This window comes from Calliopsis andreniformis, chromosome 6, assembly GCF_051401765.1.
Source record: "Calliopsis andreniformis isolate RMS-2024a chromosome 6, iyCalAndr_principal, whole genome shotgun sequence".
Classification (NCBI taxonomy): domain Eukaryota; kingdom Metazoa; phylum Arthropoda; class Insecta; order Hymenoptera; family Andrenidae; genus Calliopsis; species Calliopsis andreniformis.
The window spans coordinates 377787-395550 of NC_135067.1; the positions used below are offsets into that span (position 1 = coordinate 377787).

At 43.6% G+C, this 17764-nt stretch overlaps 1 protein-coding gene across 1 annotated transcript in view; it reads right to left on the reverse strand.

The window, feature by feature from the left end:
• Positions 1 to 17764, reverse strand: part of LOC143181057 (uncharacterized) — a 60541-nt gene that overhangs the window by 23564 nt on the left and 19213 nt on the right. Inside the window, exons 2-3 of the mRNA XM_076381247.1 lie at positions 7147 to 7246; positions 6966 to 7064 (exon numbers count right to left, since the gene is read on the reverse strand). Coding sequence (XP_076237362.1) covers positions 6966 to 7064; positions 7147 to 7246 — 199 coding nt within the window. The remainder of the gene's footprint in view (positions 1 to 6965; positions 7065 to 7146; positions 7247 to 17764) is intronic.

A 17764-nucleotide genomic window follows, 5' to 3' on the forward strand; every position in this document is an offset into this window, starting at 1 on the left:
TAGCCCTCCAGGCGGCCATCAAAAAGGCCAAGTCCGAGGCCTGGCGCGAGCTCCTAGACTCGATAGACCGTGACCCATGGGGGCGACCGTATAGAATTGTCTTAGGGCGATTACGTCCTGCGGCGCCCCCGGTTACGGCGAGTCTCCACCCCCCCATTCTCCGGCGTGTCGTGGACACACTCTTTCCGGTAGATCCGGAGGAGCCACGGCCGCCGGAGCCGGCGGACCCGACCACCTGGTCCGCCGAATTGGAGGTCACGCAAGGGGAGCTCGCTGCCGCCGTCCGTCGCTTGGGAGTGCGCGACACCGCCCCCGGCCCGGACGGAATGCCCGGACGGGCCTTGAAGAGGGCAATGCGCGTCCTCGGGCCCCGGCTGCTGAGCCTCTTTAATGGCTGTTTGCAGTCGGGGCGGATACCGCTTCAGTGGAAGCGAGGGCGGATGGTCCTCGTCCCGAAGAAAGGCAAGTCCGCGGATTCACCCTCCGCGTACCGGCCCATCTGCCTCCTCGATGAAATCGGCAAACTCTTCGAGCGCGAACTCGCTCGCCGAATCGAGGAGGCGGTGTCCCGTGACGGTCCCGGCATAGCCGACTGTCAGTTTGGCTTCCGTGGGGGAAGATCGACGCTCGACGCGATCGATCACGTCAAATCCCTCACGGACACAGTCGTCGCCCAAGGTGGGGTTGCGTCGGCGATCAGTTTAGATATCGCCAACGCATTTAACTCCCTGCCCTGGGGGGCAATAAGGGTGGCACTCCGAGAGCACGGGGTGCCGCCCTACCTACAGGCCGTGATGTCGGATTACCTGCGGGACAGGGAAATCGAATTCCCGGGCCGGAACGGCACCCAGCGGAGAGTGCTCAGCCGGGGCGTGCCACAGGGTTCAGTATTGGGACCACTCCTATGGGATCTGGGGTACGACTCCGTACTGCGCGGGCCCCTCCCCACCGGCACAAGCGTGGTTTGTTACGCCGACGACACGCTCATCGTTGCCGTGGGGAGGGATTGGACGAGGACTGTCCGCCTGGCCGAGATGGCCATGGCCCTGGTCGTCGCCAAGATCCGAGCCCTGGGGCTCCAGATCTCGCCGCAAAAGACGGAGGTAGTCTGGTTTCACGGGCTGCCTCGCGTCGCGACGCGCGCCCCAGGCTCGGGTCTGAGTGGGTGATGCCCCCATCCAGGTCGGGGGAAGGTTCAAGTACCTCGGCCTGGAAATCGACAGCCGCTGGCGCTTTGAAGAGCACTTCGACCGCCTAGTCCCCCGGGTTGTGGCCACGTCGACTATGCTTGGTCGACTTTTGCCCAACCTAGGGGGACACAATGCGAAGGTACGCCGCCTGTATGTGGGAGTGGTGCGGGCCATGGCCTTATACGGATGTCCCGTATGAGCCCGCGGCCCGGTGGTCAGCCGGAGCGCGCGGCGCAAGTTGCGCCGCGTGCAGAGGCTAATGGCCATCCGGATCGTGCGTGGGTACCGCACCCTACCCCACGAAACGGCGGCGATTCTGGCGGGTGTCGTCCCCTTCGACATCCAGGCGGAGGCACACGCCGATGTATATCGGCGTCTGCAAACCCTCCGTCTGGATGGGGACGCCCCGCCAGACGCGGCGGTCGAGGCTGAGATGAAGCGCCAGTCCCAAAGATCCTACCGCAAAATATGGCGGCGTCAGCTCCAGCGAAGCGGCGCCGACCGACAGCGGGCAGTAGGGGCGGTCCTGCCCGCCTTTGATAGCTGGCTGGACCGTAGGCATGGTGGGCTCACCTTCCGTATGACCCAGGTGCTCTCCAGGCACGGATGCTTCGGAGAGTACCTGGAGAAGATTGGCGCCGAGGCGACGACCAGGTGCCACCAGTGCGGCGGGGAGCTGGACTCCGCGCAACACGCGCTGGAAGAGTGTCCCGCCCTGTGCTGCCAGACTGAGGACGCAAATCTTGAGAATTACCCCCTCCACTACGCATACTAACGCACGGGCCGCGTACCGCGAGCTCGGCACTTCGGGCAGCTTTGAACAGCTTCGGACAACTTCGGGCAGCTTCGAGAGGTCGAGAGAGAAGGTGGATCGTGATGCGCACTCTCTCATTCTTTGAAATGTTTAAATCCCAATCGCTAGCAAGCGGCAAGCGGCACGCACCTTGCGCGAGCTTTCCGATTGCCTGGATATTTTCAGTGTCCAACTTAGAAAAGTATTCTAATGAAAAAAAATTTCAAAAATTTTTTCTGCAGAAAAACTCATTTTAAGACCCCCTGATTACGTTTTAACTAATAAAAAGAGAGCTTTTTTTTAAAAACCGCATATGTTTATTAACCGAATTGCATTCAAACGACTGAATGAATTTCAATGAAACTTTATATCTAAATTTTATATTCACATCTCAAGATCTTATTAGATTTAGAGCAAAATCGATGCATGGATTATTGTTGGAATGGGTAAAGGGATTGTTTTCTTAAAGCAGTAAAAGGGGCGGAGATCCTGGCAGGGACCGAAAGCGACAACCGTAGTCAGTCCGAGAGAATTAGACAACCAGTGCGGATCGCAAAGCTTCCAGCATTCTCCTTCTCATACAGTATTCTTTTTAAACATAATGATTACTAATTATACTGATCCACGGATACACTGCGTGTATAGATTAAGAAGGAATAATCACATAATAAACAGTGTGTTATACGTGTGTGTTTTATTTTCTTAACCTTTAAGAAAGAAATTTCTAACAATTATGATACTTACCTCTTATAATTATATTTATATTACACATATATTTTTTACTATTAGGTGAGAAGATAAAGATTTTCATTTGTAAAGTTAACGTAACGCGATTTAGTCTGGAAAACACTGCTCTTATCGTATTAACCCTTTCTAGTTCAGAATTAATTGCACTTCAAAATTCAAGATTATCACAAAATAAATACTCTGATACTGAAAATTCGTCAAATGTAATAGACTAAGAGTCCACTCTTGACCAGTAACGTGCACGTTGTCACAACCTTCAATATAAAATATTTATATTGGTAATTATTTAAAATAAGAGCCTCCTCACCGATTTCTTTGAATCTTTTTTATATCATGTATCTTCAGACGTGGAGTAATTTTTCTAAATGAAATTATTGTCGCTCTCTTCTCGTTTTCGAGATAAAAATTTTTATATGCTTGAAAATTATGGTGGCAGGCCGAGGGTAGGTAGCAAAAAGGGAGTTTGAGTTGGGTTAGAGCTAGGGCCAGTGAAAGATATGTTTCGAGTTGGTTAGAGCTAGGGCCAGGAAAAAAGATGTTTCGGGTTGGTTAGAGCTAGGGCCAGGAAAAGAGATATTTCGAGCTGGTTAGAGCTAGGACCGGGAAAAGAGATATTTGGAGTTGGTTAGAGCTAGGATCGGGAAAAGAGATACTTTGAGTTGTGTTACGTCCCCGTAACTTTTGACAGTAGTTACTAGAGCCTATATATATATATATATATATATATACACAATTTTATTTCCGGTTCGGTTCCAAAAGGTCTTAACGGAAACATTCTCGCGCGACCGAATTCGAATTCTTTCGTGGCCCCAGCTCTAACCCAACTCAAAGTATTTCTTTGCCCGGTCCTAGCTGTAACCAACCTAGCTCTAAACAAGCAGTGTGTTCCAGACTAAATCGCGTTACGTTAACTTTACAAATGAAAATCTTTATCTTCCCACCTAATAGTAAAAAATATATGTGTAATATAAATATAATTATAAGAGGTAAGTATCATAATCCATGCATCGATTTTGCTCTAAATCTAATAAGATCTTGAGATGTGAATACAAAATTTAGATATAAAGTTTTATTGAAATTCATTCAGTCGTTTGAATGCAATTGGGTTAAGAAACATATGCGGTTTTAAAAAAAAAGCTCTTTTTTTATTAGTTAAAACGTAATCAGGGGGTCTTAAAATGAGTTTTTCTGCAGAAAAAATTTTTGAAATTTTTTTTCGTTAGAATACTTTTCTAAGTTGGACACTGAAAATATCCAGGCAATCGGAAAGCTCACGCAAGGTGCGTGCCGCTTGCCGCTTGCTAGCGATTGGGATGTAAACATTTCAAAGAATGAGAGAGTGCGTATCACGATCCACCTTCTCTCTCGACCTCTCGAAACTGCCCGAAGTTGTCCGAAGCTATTCAAAGCTGCCCGAAGTGCCGAGCTCACGGATACGCGGCCCGTGCGTTAGTATGCGTAGTGGAGGGGGTAATTCTCAAGATTTGCGTCCTCAGTCTGGCAGCACAGGTCCCGCCTTTGCGGCCCAAAGGCGGGCGCTCCGGAGGGAGATGGGAGGCGACCTCTCCTTCCATGCCGTGGTAGCCGCGATCGCTGGCGATCGCGGCGCCTGGCAAGCGTTCGCCTCCTTCTGCGAGGAAGTCATATCCCGGAAGGAGGCGGACGAGCGCGAGCGGGAGGTCGCAGACACCGCTCGCACAGAAAGAAGCGCGGGGCGGCGGTTACGTGCCGCCCCAGCCACAGGTGGGGCTGGTCCCCTCTGACCTGCCCGCGCGTCCCTCGGCCAGGCGGAAACGTTATCCGTCCGGCACTAACAGGCGGTTCCCGCGCATAATGCTGCGGTGGGCTCGGCTACTGAGCCCGTCAGCCGCGCGCGGGACCGCCAGGGCCTGAGGTCACCGGGTTGGGGACCCGGTGGCCTCCTGTCAAAAGGCCCAGAAGGGGCGTCGTCGAGGGTGTGGCCCTCTCGGCGGCGCCAATCCCAAAAGGGAAAAGAAGTGGTCGCGAGCGCTGGGCGCGTAGCGCGAGGCGTCCGCGGCCACGTGGGGAGGTTTCATTCCCCACAGAAGTTGGCACTCCGCCGCGCTGGTAGCGGAGGAGGTAGCGCGGGGGCTCCGGTAGTGTTCTAAAGAGTTCCCGGAGTCCCCCTCATGCGCTGAAGATGGCCACCGTGGAGTTTTAGTGGGTGCAAGCCCCACACTACCCCGGGATTCCCCCATCCCGGGGTGTGCGTTAGGTATTTCTCCACGTTAAAAAAAAAAAAAAAAAAAAAAAAAGAAAAGGCTAAAGCGCTAAGTAATTTACTATTCATTTTTTATTCAAGAACGAAGTAAACTTCGTGAATAACATGTGACTATTTTTCATATTACAGTTCCGGGACTTCAAAAAGAAAGTCCGTAAATGGAAGTACGAGAGAAGCCGCGGTCGGGATCGCGGCGGCAACCGTGGTCCACGTTGGGGTGGAAGAAGTGGGAACGGCGGAAAAAATTTAATTATTAATTATTACAACTAGTTAGAAAATAAATATATTTAATTAATGTATTTTTAGCAACGTCTCCTTTTATTTTGTATATACCCAGACCTAACCCAGGCCAAACCCGGAGGAAAAACCATTTGGAAATAATTCGCCACATATACAAAGAGATAAGTAAAGTCCTTCTACTCTTATTTTTTGCAAGTAAATTAATAGGAGATCATCATGAACTTGTTTTAATTGTTTTCTAAAGGCTGGCATCAAGAACGTAGAAAGTGTAAAACTTGTAAGTATATCATCTTTTATAATATATTAAAGTTACATAAACTCGAAAAGTAATTTTTATTAAACTGATTTACTTTTGCAGATCAAACCAGAGTTTACACTCGAAATATTTTGCGAGTGACTCGTACCGCTAAATGCCGCTCGCGGGTGACTTGGACCAAACTATAATAGCATTTTAGATACGCGAGAGTAAGATTTAACATTTGACATTTGCCTTCTCTTTCCTCTTTCCGAAGCTATCCGAAGTGTTCCGAAGGGCCGAATTCACAAACATACGGCTCATGCAGTAGTGTATACAGTGGAGGGAGAATCACAGTGTGGCTCCATCTCCCATTCATTAGGCAGCCACATGTCTGTAAATAATATTATTTCTGTAAAGAAAACTGTAACAGCAGATACCGACCAAGAAGTCTCAAAAAGTCACGTGACTACCATAGGCCCTTAAGTGATCTGATAAGAAAAAACCTGAAGGATTCAGGTCAGATGTTCGAAGGAGCTATTCTACTAGACCTTCATGTCCTATTCACATTTCTCTGCAAGTTTAATTTACGCCGAAAGAGCTAATTGTAATCCCTATATTGATTTAATATTTTTCGTTTCTCCCGATGACTAGTATAAGCCCTTTTTCCACCATAAGATATAGACAGTGAGTCGTTCTTATAATTTACCAATTTAGCGAACAGATATCGTTATATCCGAAAAAATGCGGTGCATGATTGTTATTACAATTTATCATCTTACACAAAATATGAAATATATCACTCAATCATTGTTTTTGCATGTGTAAATGACAAATATGTTAAATAACGAGTGTTCGTCTAAAAATTGGAGACAATATAAGGAGTGATTCTGCACATCATCGTAAGACAAAAATAAAATATAATGAAATCGTGTTTGTGTATATCTTTGTTAATTCTAGGTGATTTGGAAAGTAGTGAATATGATCGCGACTGGCGCAACGAGATACTCTTCTCGCGTACCTGCGACACGGTGCTATGACACTCAACTCAAATAATGACTATGACAATCACAAATCTGGCTGGCCTCACCCTGCCATAAATTTTGTGTTGATAATGGCCACATCTTTAAATCGTTGTAATTAACAAATCAGGGTTTAGCGGGAACAATAGAGGATCAGTTAACACATTTCAGTCCGGTGACCCAAAATGGCTAATGACACAGCATTTGAGTCATTCTTGAACTGAAATCAAGTTGTTAACTGTTGGAGACATTCGTAGTAAAATAGACTAGTCCCAAACATATTAAAAGATAAACGGAACTAACTTACAAAAAAATGCACCATGTACTAGCTTTCGAAACTGTGCTACGTCCGTAAGTAACAATTTTCCAAAGAACTCATGAATTAAATGTTACTGAGGGTGTCCAAGTTGTATAAATAATTCATCGTTCTCATTTAGTTCAGTAAAAATGTTTCTATAAGGATTTAGTACTTAAAATACTATTTAGTTGAACTCACCGCCTCCAATAACTGTTGAATACAGAAGCATAACACATATAGTTGCATCAACGCTCCCACTGTGTATAGTATTACTAGACCTCTTGCAAAAGCAGAACTCTAAAAATAAATAATATAAAAATTAAGTAAAGTGCCGGCCAAAATAAGGTTATGTATTAAGAAATTTGAATGGAAAATATACCGTCACTATCATGAAACTTAGGAAGCAAAATCGGAAAACATTATTTATATACAGAATCCCTATATTTGGAGAAAATAATTTCTTCATCATTGTAGCTATCCTATCAAAAGACAAAATCTGTTATTCAATTATTGTTATAATATTGTTATTAAAATAAGTACTCTCTTTTGTTTAATATTGATTTTTACACGTGTAAAATTGTGATCAATTAGTTTTATGTTGCTACCATCTGTATTTCAAACGAAGCTCCCTAATGATTGGTGTCTCTAACTACTTTTCATGAATTTTAACCAATTGTCTGGTACTTTATAGTTAAAAGATATCACGTATTCCCTCCCTTTCTCTGGCATCTATCATTTTTCCCTTTACACAGGCAAACCTAAAACTTTTTCATGGTGGCTGAGGAAAGAGTCGAATTCTGTTGGTGCTCAGGCAGATTCGTTTCGCACTGAGGAAACAGCGGCCAACATGGAAAAATTCTTTTTTATAGGACAGTAAACAAAGGAAACGCTTATTTCATTAAAAATATATAATAATTCGTTAAAACTAACGAAATGAAAGTTTTTCTACAATAGTATATCGTAGATATGCAATATTGCGAATTAAAAAAGTCAAACTCACATGTACATTCTTCTTGATTAAAGTGAAAATAAATGAACCCAGTAGGAAAAAGTAATTGCAAATCGGTAACAATACCTGTCAATCACAGATAGCAGATCAGTGTAACGTCCCTAAAACGATGCTACGTTGTCCATGGAAGAGCGGCTTTCCAATGGACGAAAAGGTGGGGGTTCGTGTGGCGTGCGGTTAAGGAGTTGAAACCCAAGGCTTATATCTTTCTTAACAATAATTTATTCAATAATACTTATTCTAATCCTAACGTTAATACAACATTGATAACTATTCTAATCTGATTAAATAAAATCATAAGATGATATGAGGTTATATTATGTGTGATTATCTATATGTGAGGTTATATTGAACATGATTATAATTATCTATCAATTATCTCGATAACGCAAGAGTTATGCAAATACGATATACAGGGTGTTTCCGTTAAGTTATGCCACCATTTTTTAGGCACTTCCGGTAATGCAATTAAAAAATGTTTCAGACAAAAATTTATCTACACTCGGTTGACTACATTTTTGCATATTCTGAAATCTCAAAAAATGCTTTTTACGTTAAAAAGTCAAGGTCACCTAGACTTTTCTAATAGCACCATATGTTTTTAACATCATAGGATTGTTACTGACGTTGAGACGAATTCAACGACGTATTATACTATGACCTTGAAATGACCTTGAACTCGAAAATTTTGTGCAAACGTAATTTTAATGAAAAATTATTTCTTATAAAATAAATAAGGTTACATCAGATATTCGAACTGCAATCCATCCTCTATGATACAGAGCTACGCTCTTTGCAGTAAATTTGTCGTTGTCGCCATAATTAGGGCGTCTCGGTTTATGTTATTACATGCAGTTGTTATGCGGTTCTGAAGTTCTTCAACATTATTTTCGAGTTCAAGGTCATTTCAAGGTCATAGTATAATACGTCGTTGAATTTGTCTCAACGTCAGTAACAATCCTATGAAGTTAACAATATGTGGTGCTTGTTTGAATCTCAGGCCCGATAACGAGTGGGGGTATCGGAGCCTGACAAAGAGAGAGAGCAAAATCGGTACATTAGACAAAGAGAGACAATGATAAGCGAGCGCCGCGTAGCGGATTTTCGGGGACTCCGCGATTTTCGCGGAGCGTCTCGCGCTCGCATGTCGAAGTCAGTCTTGCACCGAACACTCGCACGGTAGCAAGGAACAGCACTTATAGAAGAGTCTGCAGAGTTAGGAAATTTGGGCACCAAGTTCCTTAGCTCGTGACGCCTTCTACGCTGTATTATCGCACTACAGCTCGCCATAGCTCCCTTCGAGAACCACGTATTACACGTGCGAAGGAAAAGCGATTGTTTAGTCGCGATAAATTTAAAAGACGAGTAACTGCGCTCTTGGAATCGGTGGCTACCTCGATTCCCTGAGCTTGCTATTCGTCGGAGGAGCAATCAAGACCTCTTCTTGGTTGAGCCCCGATATTGGCACCAACAGAGAGGGTAAACGTAAGTGTATCACCTCTGCGTTGCCCGCGTTGTATCACCCGTTTAGCAGCAGCCCGCGTACGACGAATAGATGCGTACGTTGCGGTGAACGGTGAGTGCTACAACCTCTGGCCTTTATCCGCCGCCAAGGCTAGCTAAAGCTAGTACCGAGGGTCGAACGCTCGCGAATCTCGGCTTACAACCGTGATTCGCACGAGGCAAGCCTTCTTGGAAGGCAGGTTGAGCAGAGAAAAGGAGGATCCCTCCTCTCTGCACACTCGTCTGCCGACGCTTTCTTCAGAGCGAAGAAACGTCGGTATTACAGTCCACTACATTACCTTAACGATACGTCAAGGTACTGCTCCCCCCTCCACGTAGGCTCGTTTCGAAGCCTGGAGTCGGGAAGACAACGGTTTGGCTTGAAAGCAATACGCTCGCTGACCAGTGCGGTTTTGCCGCTCTTTTCTTTTCCAGACGCCAGCGTCGCTAAGGGACACCGGCCGGCGTCAGTCCAAGGGACCCTTCCCCAAGATTTTGGTCGAAGAACCCCCAACCAAAGCATTTCAATAAACGTCGTATTTAAGCCCTTTTTAGGGCCGACTTAAATTTGATTAAGTGTACAATTTTTTTCTTGACACCCTTCTCTCAACCACCCAATCCGGACCCCGTTAGATCCCTGAATTTTCAACGATTCTAACAGTGCTATTAAAAAAATCAAGGTGACCTTGACTTTTTAACGTAAAAAGCATTTTTTGAGATTTCAGAATATGCAAAGATGTAGTCAACCGAGTACAGATAAATTTTTGTCTGAAACATTTTTTAATTGCATTGCCGGAAGTGCCTAAAAAATGGTGGCATAACTTAACAGAAACACCCTGTATATGTCGTTGAACGAGAGTTAGGTTATGTGATTATTTATATTATTCGCGGTAGAGGATCCTCTATAGAAGGTGAAGTGTATTGTGTGTATGTGTGTCTGCAACAGATCTTGTCTCGTATGCCCTGGTCGCTGCCAAAGTTATAGGTGGCTATAACCGCAGAGCGGTCTTAAGGTTTCATGAAACATATAATCTTTGCCTTAATTGCCTAAGGGTCCGTAGACCCTTCGTTGTCTTTTCTACATCAGTCGCTACCCTGGAGAAAAGACTCTTCGGGAGCGCTCTTAGAAATGTGTCCGACTAGGAATGGCTTCTAGTGCTTGTTGGCAGGCGATTCGTCTGCTTCTGGCGAGCACGAACTCTATATTAAGGGAACATCAACTACTATTTGCTAGAACGGTCTGCACCTCCTCTAAAGGAGCGGTCTCGATCTTTTAGTATATCAGCTTCGTCCAAGATGTCGCCCGTACTGCACTTCACAGGAATCGTCGTAGTGCACCTGTCATAAGGCTACTTCAGGCTGAACCTGTAAAGGAGCATCCAATACCCTTGATCTCTGGAAAACGGTCGCTACCTCTAAAGGAGCGGTCTCACTGGACGAGTATATCAGCTGCCTTCAAGATCTTCGTTTGTTCGGAACCCGATGCCAGGGCGAAGTGTGCCTCTTACTGCTTCCGCAGCTCCTTATATACCCGCTAGTCGGAGTTCGCGCATGCGTAATGTCTTACTTTCTAATGGCGGTCTTATTCTAATCGTAAATGAAATCGGACGATATACGTTGTGTTTATATTAAAATATAATTGAAACTTATAATATATGATATAAAAATAAGATACAAAAATATTAATTAGTATTAAGATAATAGAATACGCGGTAATATAATAATAAGGTGTTAGAAGGATACAAATATAGAGAGAGATGGTAATAGATAGAGAGAGATAGTAATAGATAGAGAGAGATAGTAATAGATTGAGTGAGATAGAAATGGATAGAGTGAGAATATAATTACTCTATGTTCATAGTATGTACGTCAATAATTAGTCTATTTTTTGTAGCTTATAACCATGAGAACATGTTTGACCGAAAGTACTATTATACCTATTTCGCATGAACAAATTTTATTAGTAAAAATCTACTGCTTGTAAAAATAAAAATTCCTTGAGGTTATGGGCATAATGCTTAAATAAAGGAAAATGAATTGAAAACCAAGTACGACCTGTGCTGTGTTAAAAATCATGCATTAAGAAAACTTCCAGGAAGTTTGGAGACGCCATTGCAACACAAAAAATTTAAAATGACTAGTTGTAACAATCACGGTACTGCGGATTCGGTCCAAATTGAGAAATTAAAGGACGAATCAATGTTCCAATTCTGGAAATTCAACGTAATTTTATTTACAGCCACGATTAGACCCGAGCGTGGCTCTCATCCGTGACTGGTAGTCGATTCGACAAGCGCGGCTCTCGTCCGTAGCATGTTAGAATGCTACGAAAAGTTCTCCAATTCACTAACTCCCTATTATTTGCTTATATTTTTGTGTTTAATTATTTAATGACTGAAATTATTAAGAAAAAGAAAGCGTAACACAAAAAATATATAAGTTCCGTTTTAAATGTTTAGAAATTTTTATTTTTTTATTTTCAATATCTTCTTTCCGACATCGATTAAATATAATATACATAAATTCTGTTAGCCAAATCTTCATTTACTGTCATTTTTAGCTCGTAAAGAACTGATGGAAAAGTAACTTTAACGATTCTCCGTAACCGTCGCAGGGTTCCAACCTTCATTATTTAAATATCTTGATTATAAATAATTGGAATTATGTCGTATTTGATATTATTTTTATCGGGAGAGCACAAGAAATCGATTGGTGTTGCTTGCATGAAAATCTGTTTGCAAATAAGGAACTTCAATTTTTCCTATTTAAATCTCTAATGCTATCCTTGTCTTCTATGACGTCATTGATTTCGAGCATCGAGCTCGAGCATCGACGGTCGAGCGAGACCCTTTTCTTTGCTTCTCCGGTCGTGTACCAATTATCTTGGCGACCGAGAGCAAAGGAAGCCAATTCAACTACCAATCACGAACGAGAGCCTCTCTCGGGTCTGGTCGCGGTTCTCGTCCGTAACATTACTGTACAGGTTTTATAGTCGCCCTTTTCATTTCGGTGCTTATAGCTCACAAAGTATAAGCGCTATAAAAATATGTTGCATACAAAAGTTTTACTGTTTTTCGAGACCTATAAGATTCAAAAGAATTTTGAAAAAACGGGGGTAAAATTGAATTTTTATAAACAATTCATTTTTTCAAAATTTTTTTAAAGCCATCTTATAGGTCTTGAAAAACAGTAAAACTTTTGTATGCAACATTTTTTTATAACGCATATACTTTGTGAGCTATAAGCATCGAAATGAAAAGGGCGACTTGGATTAAAGGGGTAGTTTCTCCCTTAAAGGTGCGTATTGGGCAGCAACTTTGTACGGCAAAATTCTTGGGTAAGACCATAAAGTAATTGTACAAAGTTTCATTAAAATCGGCGATTAACACTCACCGAACTTTCCTTGTAAGCCTGCTTACTCCTTACAATCCAGAGAGCAAGTTAGAACACTCCCTATGAAACTTCGGATTGGAAAGAGTTAATATACAATTAATCACTCTCCGATTAATCTTCTGGTCCAAATTCACACACGAAAAAACGGCATAAAGACGTAAACGCCGAGCACGATTTAAGCCACGTAGTAAGTTTAATTTTGTTTACAGAGATCATTAAAGCCAGGAATTTGAATGTCAAACATTGAAGAACTTTTTTCGCTCATCGACTCGGTTTTGGAAAAGCCTAAACCTTCGGTAAAGCTGAGGGCCTTTGGAGACCCAGGGTATCTAATAACATCAGATGCTGTGGGGGGTCTAAGACGAGTTCTTCAGGAAGCCGTAATTAGTTTTTCAACGAATATTCGCATTGAACGTCTGTGTGAATATTCGTGATACATACCGAGTTGTCCTACAAATCTAGTCCTTTTCTCGCAATATTCCTATTGGGCGTACGGGTTTCCCCCCAAATTCTACAACCAAGACTTTTTGTAATGTGTGCAGTTTTTTCGTGTTTAGATTTAGACCAGACGGTTACCCCTTTAACCCTTTAACCCATTAACCCTTTCCAATCCGAAGATTAATAGGGCGTATTCTGCCTTACCCGCTGGATTGTAAGAAGTAGGCAGGTTTAGTGCTATTAAACGATACCCTCATGTGGTGTTTTAATATTCGCGGATGAGAGAATCGTGATGTCTGGATGTGTGAAGTGAACAGAAATTTTATGCAAAGCTGGACATATTAACTCTTTCTGTCTCATAGTGAATGTTTTAAGTTTGCTTATGGATTGCAACGAATAGACAAGATTATTATTATTCAATAATATTCATTACTTTTAACTGAATTTTGGATCCTGTAGTCTTATCAAGTGTTCTAAAATTTCCGATTAGCTATTCGACAGTGAGCGATTTCTGCCGTCCCTTGCGTCAGTATGATAGTGCTGTTCGGGCAACCACTGCTCGAAGCACCCGCACGAGCTTATTGCTGGTGCTTTCCCCTAGATTTCTAGACGCTTAAAACAAACGAAATCTCAAACGCGAAATCATTATTCTTGATTTTCGTCTTCTTTTAGTCTCTACAATTACCCCTTAAATTTATCTCCTGCTGTTCGAAAACACCCTGTATATACAGGGTGAGACACGAATTATTGCCACCTTAATAACTCCGAAAGTATGATAGTAATCGAAAATTTCCTGAAACAAAAGTTTCATGGGACAACACGAACTATAGTATGGCGTTAATCTGCTGTTGCTAGGTGGAGTCGCTTCAGAAATATGCAGGTCACCTTTGTTTTTTTAAATGGAATGCTATATTTTGGTACTTGTTTTCTGATAGCGGCTATTGAGACGAATCCAATGAAGTGCAACATTAAGGTCTTTGAAGGTCCAGAAAGGTCTATTATGACAAAAAAAAAACGAAATAAACTTACTTTTACAGAAGGTGTTCAAAGTGATTGCCATTAGCATCAATGCAGTGCTGTAATCTTCTTATCATGGATTGAGTAGCAATTCTCATCACTTCGACACTTATCGAATCACATGTTGCAATAACTCTCTTTCGCATGTCTTCAGGCGTAGTTGGAACTTCTTTATAATCAATGTCTTTCAAGAATCCCCACAAGAAAAAATCCAGAGGCGTTAAGTCTCGTGAACGAGCCGGCCATGATACAGCCCCTTCGCGCCCAATCCAACGATCTGGAAATCTTCATTGCAACTCGTTTGTAGCCATCAACGACAAATATGCTAGACACCCATCGTGTTGATACCACATTCTGCTCCTTGCTTCTAATGACAGTTCTTCCAATAACGGACCTAATGTTTCGTGAAGGTATGTGGTGTACTTTCTACTATTAAGATTACCTTCGATGAAATAGGGGCCGATAATTCTATCTTCAATAATCCCATACCGTACATTCACTGACCAGGGTCTTTGGTGTGCGACTTATCGCAGCCAACGTGAATTTTCAGTGGACCAAAAATGCATGTTATGCAAATTAATATGACCATGATTCGTGAATGTTGCCTCATCAGTAAAAGAAATCCAATTAATACATACAGGGTGTAACAAAAATGTCGTAGTACCTTAAAAGGGGTGATTCAGAAGGTGATTTGAAACAACTTTTTCCTTAGCGAAAATGTAAGATGAGGCTTCGTTAACGAGTTATTAACGAAAAACACCGGCCAATGAGAGCGCGAATTTGCCGCCCGAGCGACTGCGGTAACGTTGGGTACGCGCGCTAGATGCTACGGTTGTATTATGTATCGAAGAAAATAGCATTAGTATAAAAACTGAAAGCGACATAATAAATAATACCGAGTCCTCTTTTTGTTTATCACTTGAAGTGAATAATTACTTAAAATCGAGGAAAACTACGTGCAACGTAAAAACACGAATATGTAAATCTCTTATTCGCATAACGTATAAACGAGAAAACAATACAACAAAAAATAAAGGAAGAAGAGAACAAACTTCACCTGTAGTTTGTAAACCTGTCTCACTGAATCACTGTACCGATCCTGGTCATCGACCGTCGAAATGGTTTATGCTAGGGTAGAATTTTTTCAAGGGGACACGAGGGCTGGAAGGGTCTCGTCCGGGCACGTCTGCCTTGGCGAGAACTCCGATGGAGCTGATGTTCTACCAACACCCTGATGAGCTTGCTCGCCAGGTGAGGGGAATTTCGGCGAAGTTGGGGGACCGACTAGCTCAAGACCACTCACCGCACCTCCACGTGGCGTCCCTAGACCTCCGCCCCAGTAGTTGGTACTCGCTTGCGAGTGCCAATTTGCTGGACGCGGAGGACGAACGCGGTGAGCTGGCAACGGGATGGAACAACGACGACGACTTTGGCAAGCAGGACGGGCGTCTTGGGTACGGGCCCACCCGCAACAGGGCATCGGACATGGGTAATGACAACGACAGGCATTAACGTTTACGGTGCAGGGGGCGTCGGATCCCCCAGTACCGGCGCGGATGGGACCGGCCGCCCGGGCTCCCCCGCGTCATCATCCATCGACCGGGAGAACGCTGTGGTAGACTACCAGGCCACAGCGTTCAGCACCATTACTGCCCACACAGCACACTGTATTGCAGGAGCGTTGAAGGAACGTTGCTGCAATATTGCAATGTTGCAGGTTGCAGTGTAATATTCCTACAATATTGCACCCACATTGCCATGCAATATTCTGGTGACAACGATCTTACAATATTTCTGCAAAGTTGCACCCACATTGCCGTGCAATATTCTGGTGGCAACGATCCTACAATATTCCTGCAAAGTTGCACCCACATTGCCGTGCAATATTCTAGTGACAACGATCCTACAACATTCCTGCAAGGTTGCACCCACATTGCCGTGCAATATTCTGGTGGCAACGATCCTACAACATTCCTGCAAGGTTGCACCCACATTGCCGTGCAATATTCTGGTGGCAACGATCCTACAATATTCCTGTAATATTGCGCGTACATCGATGTGCAATATTCCAGTAGCAATGCCTCAGTAAAATTGCACCCACATTGCCACACTATATTCCTGCAATATTGTATTGGCAACACTCCTGCAATATTGCTTACATATCTGTGGACAAATGGCTAAACCTATACTGATATGTTCGGTTTTGCTGATTTACAGCATAGCAATTTCAAATTTCTTTCAGTAGTGAAGAATTCATTTCCGTTTTTTTCACACATCTATCAGCAAATTTTAAACTATGAAAGTCACTATATGTTTAGCTGAACATGGAAATAAGTACATGCACATATAAAGTGTATATATATATCTATACATACATAGATATATTTATTGGGTATTACTACAGATAACAATCTCTTTCCATTTTTAATCATGTTTATGACGTAATGGCATAACGTAGTGTTGGGTTCCGTTCCTTATTTTAATACTCCACATTTTACACATTATTTGTGATACCGGCCAATGAAATAACCGTGCCTCGTTCGAAACAATAAAGATTTTCAGATATGATGATGGACAGGGTTTTTCATATAGGTTATCAGCAGATACTTTGCGTTTGTGGCCTATTACATTAACCTCTGTTAGAATCGCTGAAAATTCAGGGATCTAACGGGGTCCGGATTGGGTGGTTGAGAGGAGGGTGTCAAGAAAAAAATTGTACACGTAATCAAATTTGAGTCGGCCCTAAAAAGGGCTTAGATACGACGTTTATTGTTAAATTTGACTCCGTGGTCTTCAACCAGAACTTTGGGGAAGGGTCCCTTGGTCTGACGCCGGCCGGTGTCCCTTAGCGACGCTGGCGTCTGGAAAAGAAAAGAGCGGCAAAACTGCACTGGTCAGCGAGCGTATTGCTTTCAACCCAAACCGTTGTCTTCCCGACTCCAGGCTTCGAAACGAGCCTACGTGGAGGGGGGAGCAGTACCTTGACGTATCGTTAAGGTAGTGTAGTGGACTGTAATACCGACGTTTCTTCGCTCTGAAGAAAGCGTCGGCAGACGAGTGTGCAGAGAGGAGGGATCCTCCTTTTCTCTGCTCAACCTGCCTTCCAAGAAGGCTTGCCTCGTGCGAATCACGGTTGTAAGCCGAGATTCGCGAGCGTTCGACCCTCGGTACTAGCTTTAGCTAGCCTTGGCGGCGGATAAAGGCCAGAGGTTGTAGCACTCACCGTTCACCGCAACGTACGCATCTATTCGTCGTACGCGGGCTGCTGCTAAACGGGTGATACAACGCGGGCAACGCAGAGGTGATACACTTACGTTTACCCTCTCTGTTGGTGCCAATATCGGGGCTCAACCAAGAAGAGGTCGTGATTGCTCCTCCGACGAATAGCAAGCTCAGGGAATCGAGGTAGCCACCGATTCCAAGAGCGCAGTTACTCGTCTTTTAAATTTATCGCGACTAAACAATCGCTTTTCCTTCGCACGTGTAATACGTGGTTCTCGAAGGGAGCTATGGCGAGCTGTAGTGCGATAATACAGCGTAGAAGGCGTCACGAGCTAAGGAACTTGGTGCCCAAATTTCCTAACTCTGCAGACTCTTCTATAAGTGCTGTTCCTTGCTACCGTGCGAGTGTTCGGTG